The 11,552-nt window shown below is 42.3% G+C and overlaps 1 protein-coding gene across 8 annotated transcripts in view; it reads right to left on the bottom strand.

Moving 5' to 3' along the window:
• Positions 1–358: 358 nt before the first annotated feature.
• The window catches only part of fbxw7 (F-box and WD repeat domain containing 7), a 134,086-nt gene continuing 122,892 nt past the window's right edge, over positions 359–11,552 (bottom strand). For all 8 annotated transcript variants that reach the window (XM_086295363.1, XM_086295361.1, XM_086295364.1 and 5 more), the window contains 4 exons: positions 8,445–8,626; positions 5,478–5,703; positions 3,317–3,527; positions 359–1,151 (listed from right to left, as the gene is read on the bottom strand). In XM_086295363.1, the coding sequence (XP_086151489.1) occupies positions 883–1,151; positions 3,317–3,527; positions 5,478–5,703; positions 8,445–8,626 (888 nt within the window). In that variant the 3' untranslated portion in view covers positions 359–882. The remainder of the gene's footprint in view (positions 1,152–3,316; positions 3,528–5,477; positions 5,704–8,444; positions 8,627–11,552) is intronic.

The raw sequence follows: 11,552 nt of genomic DNA, 5'->3' as shown, positions 1-11,552 counted from the left end.
CTAAACAGGGCAGGTTTCTAATACTGGGATTTGTTGCTGTTGGCAACAGTGAGAAAAGGCGGAAAAAACAAAACCTTTCATATGATAAACCAAAGAGGTGTTGAAATTCACAGTTGTGTTTGTGTGCGTTATTTTAAAGAAATCAGACTACAGAAGGGGAGAAACAAACAGGAACAGAAATGGAGTGACGAGAAACTAGCCTGAACAGGCTACACCGAGCAGCTCTTTAGGTGTGGAAAACCTTTCTCAGCCTTAACCTACGGTCAACGTTTCCCACTTTCCGGTCAGCCTTTTGAGTGTATGTGTGTGTTTGTCTTTTTTTTTTTTTTTTGGGGGGGGGGGGGGGGGGGCACACTGATGGGAGGGGGTTACAGAGGGTGGGAGGGGCTTTTAAAAAATAATATATCTCTGTACATGTCAAAATCTGTCAGGCTTGAGCGAAACTAAGTCTCTGAGTGAAGCTGCCCCCAAACTGAAAGGATTGAGAGTCACTTCAAAAGAGTTCAGTCATTTTCGGCCGTTCCTCTTTTTTTCCCCCTCTTCCTCTTCTTTCTCACAGCCAATCAAGGGACAGACCAGTCGTGCTCCGCCCTCCTCGCCTCGTTTCCAACCCGATCCCCCTTTAGGCTCCACCTTGTGCTGGTGGAAGGGGCTCAAAAGCAGGGGCTGAACAGGTGAGGGTGTGTCTCTTTGTCAGTAACATTTGCCCAAAAAAGCAGGGGGGGGACGTGGGAAGATGATGGTAGAGGACAGGACAGCCCACTGTTGGTGGTTGTGGTTCTAGCATTTGGATGTTGGCTCTCCAGTTTCCAGGTCTCCCATTCCCTCTCTACTCCTTCCTGTGCGGTTCGCTCTCTTCGACCTTCCCCACCGTGCTCCCTCTCACTTCATATCTACGTCAAAGTCCAGGACCAGCAGCTTGGTCTCCTCTGTGCCGTTGCGGCTACCAACCGCGCACACTAGCTTGGTGTTGGAGGCCCGGATGCGCCACACCACACCGCCGCTTCCGCCACTTTCCAGAGTCACCAGGTTACGGATGAACTCACCGGTCTTCAAGTCCCACAGTTTGACCGTGCCATCGTCCGAGCTGGTGATGACAAAGTTCTTGTTGAACTGGAGGCACGTCACGGCGCTCTGGTGCTTGTGAGGACCTGAAGACACAAAGATACTTATATTTAGTGGGACGAGGTAAAGAAAAGTCTTTTTTTTCATGGCTTAAAACATTTACATTCAGGTTAAAGTTTCCAGTAAATGTGTGTGGATCAGTCAGGTCCTAAAACCTGTAACATAGGGGAATCCCTTTCTACCAAAGCTCGTGGAAAATGTTGGTCAAACGTGCTAGTCTACTGGCACATAAAGAATGGGTGAATTTAAAAATAATGAAGAACCCAGATACAGGGAAAGATCTGAAAGCAAGATCTCTGTCAGCCTGTGAGGTGAAAGAAGAGCTCCTACTCCTGACGGTGCTGTGACAATGAGATCTTCGTACAGCTGGCAGGCTTTAGGACGAGCTGCCAGGGCTCATTCCTGTCTGTCACAGACGCTAAGCAGCTTCAGCTACACCTTTGTCTGGTCTGTTTGGTGCCAGTACATACCGGTTAAAGCGTGTAGTGGCTGAAGTGAGTTTATTTGTGACTGTATGCGTGACTCCTTCAGGCTTGAAAATCATACCTTAATTAAATCAATTAAAGCGAAAACAAAAACGAGTGCAGAGTCGAGTGCAGGCAAATGAACTGATTTTGACTGAATTGTGAGCTCAGATGCATTTAACTTGTTTCAGGATACACAACCTTTCACCGACGAAACCTGCTGAAATCTCTGAACAAGCGTTCGCATCTTTTCTGTTTCCGTCTCTGATTAGTTCAAAGGCTGAGTTATTTACCCGGCTACACAATACTGCTCTGCACCAACCCCCAGCTTGCCTGTCTCTCTCCTCCCTCTGCTCTTCCCATTACCACAACAAAGCACTCTGCTCCGTGATTACCTATGCGCTCTCGAGCTGACAGTGACAGCCTTGTTGTTGGCCTATTGTCTTATCAAAACACACTAATGAATGGCAGAAATTGTCTGCTGACCTAATTATATGACCTACAAAGTTCCCGGGCCCTCAGTCTTTTACTGTAGTCACCTCTCTTCACCAGACAGACCCACAGTCTCCCTCCCTGCACGCCGTCCCTCCTGCTCTCTTAAGGCTCTTATACGACCATCCTTTGTTGGGCTGCTGTGTGCGCTGTGGACGCAGCACCCGCATGCGGGTTTGGAGTTTGCTAATGAGGGCGGTTAGGAGTGGGGCACTGCTGGTTGCCACTGCTATTCAGCCAAAGGATTTCCAACATCCTGTGAGGCACCAGTGCTGCTAATGGAGTTAGAACTATTCAGACACAAAGGAAATGAGACTGTAATCAGGACCAGCAGGCTTGCAAGGTGTTGGCTCAGTTCTGCTCCACTTACACACACAAACAGGTAATTTAGATGGATTTTTAATTGGACTGTCAGTATCAAACAGAGTCCCATCTAACGTGTTTTTTGTTGTTGTTATCCTCCAAGGCTAGCATTGCCACTTTTCTACACTTTAAGTCATTTATTCATGGATCTATAAGTCTACATTTCAGTCAAGTTGTTTTGCAGCCACCTTAGGTGTAGCTGCTTTGAGTACAACATAACCAAGTCTAGTGGTATGAAAACAGTAGCACATCAAGACAGGACAGAAAGTTAAGAGAGAAAGAAAATATAAGAGTTACATCCCCAAAATCTCTGATGTAGCCTGGCTGTCCTGTCACATGAGACCTTTGTACTGATTTTTTACTGTAAGGTCTGCGCATAAGACCACATCTGAAATTATTTTATCAGAATAAAGCAGCTAAGAGTCTGATCTCATGACTCCCAGCAAATAAACACAGAAATTTGGAAGTGATAAGCAAACATCCTCCAACAACACCCAAAAACGTTGGAGCCACTAAGGTCAAGCTCTTCTGAGTGGGAGACAATGCACCAGCTGCTGTGTGAGTACTCAGCTGAATGCAGTACAAAGAACACTTATTCTTTTAGGGTTTATCCAAACAGCAGTAAATGTGCAGCAGTTTCGTATGTATCCTACAACGTGTTTTGCCCGTGTGTGGTCCTGGAGACTTCCATTGCAGCAACAACTACCCGCAGCTTTGCCAACATGATGGACTCAGAAAAGTGTGAGATGTAGTCATGAAAAGTTAAACCTGTCATTAAAATGTAATTAGATTTCAATAACAGCTGAGACAGCCTCTGGTTTTCCAGAAGTTTTACAGTAACTCTCACACTGTTCATACTTCACTTTCCTCACCTTGCAGTGTTTGGAGGCACTGGCCAGTCTTGATATCCCAGATCTTGACGGTGGAGTCTGCATTGCCTGAGACCAGGATGTTGTCTTTGAGCTCCATGCCACTGGTGAGGGACTGGTGGCCCGTTAGCGTGTGGATGCAGTTGCCCGTCTCCACGTCCCAGACCCTTATAGACGTATCCAATGAGCCGCTCACGACGTGGATCCCATCGAACTACAGAAACAATGAATACGTTTAAATTGTCTGAAAATCAAACGGCCGCCTCTAGATAACCAAAACTGTCACTTGAAGTTGGAGTTGACGGCAAAAGCACCTCACATTTCAACACTGCGTACTTTGTTTCTATTAACCTTAGACTAAACCCATTTAAAATGGATGCACAGTATTGATCTGTTAAAGCTTTTCTGCTGCTTCCCAAATCTAGTTGGAGAGAACCAACACTTTAAAAGTCTATCAAAGCAGCATGGCACAAAAACCAATCTATCAGTGCAGTAATCAGCCTCCTCTGTGAGGGTTATGGCACCAGCTAAAGTGCTCTGTCATCACACAGAGTGGATGAGAAGAGAGGACATATTAGAGGACAAACGGGTATAAACTTTTTCCCCCCTTCCTCCAAACGAACAAACAGCACACATATATGCTGGGACATAATAAATTAAGAATATAGAATTGCACATGAATATAAGATAAAGGACTAAAAAATTCATGCAAAAAGAGAGATCTGTTGTTTTTGTGCACCACAGGTTTAAAGCAATTGCCTGAGCCTAACAAGCAATATTTCACTCCACAGAAGTCCTTGGAGGACACGCGGCAGTGAACTTCCTACAGTTTAGGACAGTTAAGAGGAAAAGTGTACAGTAAAAAGGCCCGTTTAGAAGCTCTTCATTTAAAATTAACCTGTGTACTCTTAATAGCACAAACCACTCTGGTGACACAAACATATGACAACTGCCATGAGCGTGAAAGCATCTTTATGACTGTTTTCCCTTAAGTGTTACTTGAGTCACCTGTTGTTGCGTCACCAAAGTTTGGGGATCAAAAAAGGAAAAGTTCGAGGTAATCAGTTTGCTGCTAATTGCACTGTTATTTCAACATTTAAAGAACAGAAGGTCAAACCTAGATTTGCATTTGACATAACTAGTTTCAGGATTTTCTCCACTTGTTTTTAAACACAAAAAGGTGTTAAAACATCCACTGTCAAGGCACACGGTTCTTAATTTGCTGGTGTAAATCAAAGACAGCCTGCAACTATCAACTTAAGGAAATTATGCATGCCCACTGTGCCAAAATGTCTTTCAGCCCTTCAGTCTTTTGGCTTGTAGTTCTTTTCAAGAAGTTAAGCAGAGCTTTGATAAACTTTTCCTTTAAAACAGCGGTCTCCAACCTTTTTTGCGCCACGGACCAGTTTATGCCCGACAATATTTTCACGGACCGGCCTTTAAGGTGTCGCGGATAAATACAATAAAATAAAACTAGTACACCTGAGCCACCCACAGAACTTCCACCAATAGTGTAGGAGAGGTGTCACATTTGCAGAAAAGATTGGATATTGTAGTTTTGAAATGTTTATTTAAATTTTCTCCCATTCCTCCAGTACATCATTGTTTCTACCACAGAAAACTTCCACCGTCTCTGGCCTATGCTGCCGTGCTGAGAGAGAAATGCATGCATAAAACTAACGACTGTATTATGTTTGACAAATTGTAAGCAACAAGCTGTGTTTTTAGTAGATCACTCAAACCCACATGTGTTTGCTTGCCACCTTAATCTGTCCTACTCTCGTTAAGGCTGAGATGAACTGGTTGCTCATAAATTCTGGTAGAAAGTCACGCACACAACCGGCTTGCTTTATGCTTATTGAAGCCTTGTGCTATTTCTTTTAGATTAGCAAATCCGGCCCTTTGACAATAGTCAAACATGGTTAAAGCCTCTTTTATGCTCACATCAGTCTTACAGACAGCCCTTACAATAATGTAGTTAGACGAGTTCTTACATATATGGACCTAAAAACTACCAACTGCATCTGATTCATTGCGTCATAAACGAGAATGTTTTTATACGAGTTCTCAAAGACTCTAAAACAAAGTAACTCGTACATTTCATTTGGCTCCAAGGTTGATTGGTATACACCAGTCTTTTCTTTAATGCTGTGGGAGGCCTCACCTGTAATGAGTACACTCTGTTTGTGTGGCCTTGCAGCGTGTGGAGGCAGGTCTCCATCTCGGGGTCCCAAACTTTCACCATGAAGTCGTAGGCACCGCTGACCACCCGTCGCCCGTCATACTGGACGCAGCGCACTGCCGCCACGTGGCCCATGAGGACGTGTAAACACTGACCTGAATCAATGTCCCAGACGCGCAGCGTGGCATCACGAGATCCACTGACCACCCTGCATGACACAAACGCAGACAGTGAGAAAGGTAACCGTAGCACAACACAGATATTCAGGAGAGATTCAGGAATGAATGAGAGAGATGATGAGTACGGGTGCAGTAATCAGTTCAAACCACCGTGAATTCAATAGCTGCCTTTATGCTGAGCTGCTTTCCCACAGATGTAACGTGCATTTAAAGTCATCCATTCTCCAAGATTAAATTCAATACTCCACACAACTGCTCATTCATAATATGGTAAATGCACTGACAGAATAATGAGGCACGTATGCACGGATCCTCACTACTCTGACAATGAGTAACCCACAGCATCACATTCATGTTCATACATGAATGTAGAAATAAACCCCCACACCTGTCTTTAACAGCTGCCCTGATCTGTGAATTCACCCTGAATGGAAATATATATTACCGGTTACAGGAAGAGAAACTCCTTTTAGAGTGACAGTTACTCAAGTTGAACATTTTTCAGATTATCACACTTAAGGTCAATACTTTCATCAACTTCCATCAGCTTCAAGACACTTCAGTAAGGACTAAGACGGGCATCTCTCCGCATTTGACCTTAAATTTTCTACGGGCTATTTCAATTTAGCCAAAAATAAATAAATACATAAAATAAAATAAAATAAAACAAAACAAAACATGCTGTAGATACACACAGCCCATACTCTATTTATTAAACGCCTCACGGTGCTACACAGATAGAAATCACCAACATGTTATTCACCATCTACCAGCAGCTCACAGCATTCCCACTGAGTGAGTAATCAAATGCTACACAAAAACCTTGGTGGGCCCTAAGGCGAAAAGAGCACTTCGAGTCTCCAGAGTGTGATACTGAGTGAATAAGTGAGCAGCAGTTCACTTAAGTCGCCTCACAGGGTCCATTTAATCACTATGAAACCACATGCTCTCTTTCATAGATGCTGTCCTCTTTTACCGTTGTACAGTTGCTCTTATTTACCAGATGGGATGGCTGTAAATGTGGGTGTGATGAATCATAAGGAACATTCAAGGATTAATCTATCCTGTGTTTCTTATTTCTGAAAGTTATATGGTTTTTTACACCAATTAAAACAAATATTTATCCTATAGAGTACAGTAGAGCCAAAAAAAACATGTGAAACATGAGTTTGTGAGCTTTGGAGATGCTGCTGGACTGCTGTAAATGTTTGAGACAGACAGATTCACTGTTTCTGCCAAGCTATGCTAACTAGATGCTCCCTGTAGCCTTACATCTAATAAACAGACAAAAGAGGCACTGGTGCCTAATATGCTGTACACATGCAAAAAAAAAAAAAAAAAAAAAAAAAAAAAAGCTTGTCTCTACCAAGAACTTTCAAAATAAAAGCTTAGACTGTAGTAGATGGACTCTTATTGTTAAGACACTGGGGGAAAAAGACTGAAGTAAAATCTTATCCCTAGTTATACAAATTATGGAAAAAAAAAAAGGTTTCATTTAATTCTTATTAGCACTTGAAGCCAATTTTGAAATCCATGAACAAGGTCAGGCAACATGTTTGGACCTTTTTCTACAAAAGGATAAAAATAAATAAGTAAAGTCTATACTCGTGTATAAAACTGAACGACACACACAGACATGACATGAGGTAACCGGTACTCATTTCAGCACTTTGCTCATGTGTGGATCAACTTTGATTTCAGGCACAGATCAGGCAGAGCCAGCGTTCCTACCAGCAAGAAAACAAGAGTATTAACCCTTGGATGCACAACCTACCAATACCTACACTCTTCCACGAGTGGGGTCAAAAATGACCCCAAATAAAATCAATGCCTTTTGCTATAAACTCTGTTGTTATTCTTCAAAATCTTTAAAACGAAGAGTTATATTTTCATATTTGAGGTATTCCTCATAAAACATGTTTGTGACATGAGGCCCTTTGCATTTTTATTTATTTTTTCATTAATTTTAAGATATTGGAGTTTTTGTATCACTCTTGTATGCTTGCTCGGCATATACTGCAGAAGCTGGGCCTTCCCTCTGAAAGGCACAAGTTGTTCATCCACTGTAACTCAATCACTGAGGATGAATTTCTGCCTGCAGTTGACCAGGAACAGGCCCCATATGTAGCGGAAAGCTACCATGTGGTTTGTTTTCAGTCGGTAGGCTCTGGTCCTCTTGGCATCAAAGTGCAAGAAACGGCGAATATCTTTAAATCTTTGAATTAAAGATAGTAGTGATACAAAAACTGCATTTTTTTTTAATTAATGAAAAAATAAATAAAAATAGAAATGGCCTCATGTTACAAACATTTTATGAGGAATACCTGGAATATGAATATATTACAACTTTTAAAGATTTTGAAGAAAAACAACATCTAAGGGTTAAATAAAACATGACAATTTCTTAAACAGGAAGGCGCACAGTTTCACACAGCAGTACACAATTGGCAAAGCTCACTACAATACTAAAATTGACCCATTTAAGGATGACACTAACAAAACTATTATTTTCAGAGATTGCTATATCAATAGCACAAAACGCTTTTCTGTTTATCTAAAACGCAAAGAAAATCAGTTTAATATCACACACGAGCGATGAAAGCAACAATTAGTGGAACCTGGTAGTATTTGATAAGTTTAGCCTGAAAAAAAGGCTAAACATTTTCTACTCATTTCAGCTCAAGACTGATCGGGCAAATCTTCATCTCATCGAAAGCATCATAGAGCCTTCAAGCTTGGGCTTAAAGCACAGCAGTGAGCTGCTCCGTACCTTTTCTCATGTAGGTGCATGCAGCGCACTGTTGAGGTATGCCCATAGAGGGTGTGGATACATTCTCCCGTCTCTGCGTTCCAGACCTTGAGTGTGCGATCAGTCGAGCCGCTGATGATAATGTTGTCTCGCATCTGGGATGACCACACGCCCCCTGTGTGGCCCACCAATGTCCGCAGACACTAAAGAGGAGAAGAAGGAGAGTCTTGATCAGGATTCCTGATGGACAGTACAGACTTCTGATGTTAGAAAAGTTCATTTGAAAGGCATTTGGGGTGATGGCATTCATACATATCAAAGCTCAGCTTAAGAATTCATAAAATCTCATTCGGGATTTTCTCTTCCTGCATGCCCTCTCGCTGCCTTCAGGGGGGAAAAAATTTAATTTGACATTTTACAGTAAGGAAAAACTGAGTCCACACTTGCTGCTGTCGTGCTGGGACAAAACCTCCCAGAGCTCTGCACAAGATTTAACGTAAGTTTCAGAAAGTGGCCAAATCATTTGCAGGAAGGGTTGATGACAGTCTTCACTAAAATGTCTCCATTCATCCTCATTAGGGACAGGAGATTAGTTATTGATTACAGCACTTATGGAAATCTTTCTTATCAACTCAATCTGTGTCCAAGCAGTTTGTCCCATTCGAGCCTCCCAAACTCATTCAATTTAAATTCTTTTAGGGAGGAAAAAACTGTAGAAGTTGCAGTTGCTGTGCTCATGTCAGGTTTAGAGTGGAGTCTGCCACTGAAATGTAACCCCCCAGAAAACTGCGTTGTATCCTGAGGATTACTTTCAGTGTTTGTGCACACATTTTAATTTCCATTAGTGATGAATGAGCGATACTGCTGCGTAACACTCAACTACAGGCCTGCAGTTTATTGCATCACGCTGGGGATACAATAATGCAGGATTTTTCCCATAAATCAAAGCCTCCAAGAACGAGAGTGTGATTAAAGCCTACTCAAACACTACGTGGGAAGAGAGAATATCTGAAATGAAGGGCTTAGGCATCTTTATCTGTCTGTGAAACAAACATAAAATAAGCCGGTTCCAAAGAATGAAAGAAGATTAGCGCTCGTTTAATGAATGTGTGAAGGCCTGCCTTTTTCCCCCCGTTTTAAACACATGAGGGTTTTCATACAATGCTTTACATTTGCTTCAGATCTCGTCTTGGTTTAAAAACTGTGGCGGGGGAGTATCCGCTTTAGCAACCTGAGAGCTGGCCTCATTGAAAGACAAATGCAGGAGATTTCCCTTTGTATTGAACAGCCCACCTTTCAAGACCTCAAATATGAGAAAATGTGGGCCACATGTAGGGCTCAATGTGGGTTCAACTAATGCTTAGCAAAGGTTAAAATAAACTGGCTCAGGTGAAGCCATCAGATAATTATAGCCTGATACCAGATGATTAAGAGATTACTGCGGCTATAGTTTCATTTCCATACTTGACTGTTTGACAGTAGAGGAACGAGAGGTTACAAATGTCTCAAGATAGACTATGAAACGCATAACCAAAGCGGCAGGCGAACAGAGTCTTACTAATGTGTTCTTCCCCTCTCTTACTTGCCTTTTCCTTGTGTTGATGATTTGATGACATGGTTTTGATCTACTGTTTGTCTCCAAGTACTAAGTGGATAATACAGATGTGTCACATAAGTATGGGTAATCACACGGTGCTTCCTCCACAGAAAGAGCGAGAGAGAAAAAAAAAGAGGCTTCATTATGAATGCACAATATTCAATCAGCTGAGGATAAGAATCTTGATACAGGTTGATCTACATGGAGAAATAATCCATACTTTCATTTAATGAATGATTTCAGATGCTCGCTAATCAGTCTGTTAACAGTTCCCAAAGCCACCTCTAATCTGTGGATCTCCCCTTGTTTTCAGTTAAAAACAGGGGACGCGTGTCAATGCAGCTAAAGCGTCTCGCAGAGGACACCTCTCCCTGAATACGACGGTAGTCCGCAGCTCTGCCATCTTAAATCTGCCTGACAGCTGAGGCTGCCTCTGACAGGCACCACCAAGGACACACTCTGCTCTGTTAAGCACAAGGTAGCCACCTTTGAAGCAGCAAGATGTGTTTGTTTGTGTGCTTGGATGGAAGATTGACGTCCCCGGCTGAAGCTGGAGACAAGCAAAGACAAAGGTCCATCCAGCCAAAGACGAAGCCTTCAAGAACCGTCTACGCAACAGTTTCTTCAGCAGGAAAAAGAAGCTTTGAAGATCTGCCAGACCACACGTCTCCAAGATCCAGCAGATAATGTTATATTGTTTAAAATTTAAGCACTGCTTGCTTCTTGCAGTACTTCCACCATAAATAAAACCCACTGTCTAACCTGATTACTAGCTAGCAACCCAGTTTTGTTCCAGGTGTGGAAGTCTTTATATAAAATATTCTCATATAATAATTCCCTGATTACCTCACAGAACGGGTTCAAGTCGCCGTGTTTTACATAACAAGATGAATCGAGGGGCAGGACAAAACTAGCTGCAAAGATGAAAAGGCAAATGCTGGTTGTGGTGTTTGTTAAAGCTCTATTTTTGCTGGAGTAACTGCATCTGATGAATATTTGTTGAGCAATTAAAAATTTAGGCCATGCTCATGCAAATGAGGCTTATTAATCTAATGCACACTTTCTATGCTAAAAAATACCTAATGAGTTTGAAAAATACACAATTCACAAACAAATCTGGGAGAGAAGAGGGTATTGTCAACAGATTCATTAAACAGCCGATGGAAACATCTGATCGGATGCAGTATTTGGTGTAAAGACAACACTGAGAACATTTTGAATGCAGCAGCCTTTGAGTCACCCCACAGTATCCCATCACAGGGGAACTGTACCGATGCCTCTAAAGTGGAGGCAATGTTTCTGAGGCAGAGGAGCACAAACGGGAGGGAAGCGTTAATAGTGGTCTCTCTTTGGCACAAATTGTCTACGCAGTGACCAATTTCTTTTCCCATCCCGACTTTTTAAATCACCCACCTGCAAAGCATGCTGCTGCAGGTGGATCTCTGCACTCTCCTGGAGAAAAGGTAACCACACTGATCTCTGAGCCAATTTACCTTTGTAATCTATAATCAGTCACCAAAGTCATTACTGAT

The sequence above is a fragment of the Aulonocara sp. 'chitande type north' Nkhata Bay genome, linkage group LG6 (genome assembly GCF_057382095.1).
Source record: "Aulonocara sp. 'chitande type north' Nkhata Bay isolate Kocher_YH1m ecotype deep benthic linkage group LG6, A_spYH_male_GT1.1, whole genome shotgun sequence".
Lineage (NCBI taxonomy): Eukaryota > Metazoa > Chordata > Actinopteri > Cichliformes > Cichlidae > Aulonocara > Aulonocara sp. 'chitande type north' Nkhata Bay.
The sequence above is the reverse complement of the archived record's forward strand: the minus strand, read 5'-3'. Positions and strand labels throughout refer to the sequence as shown.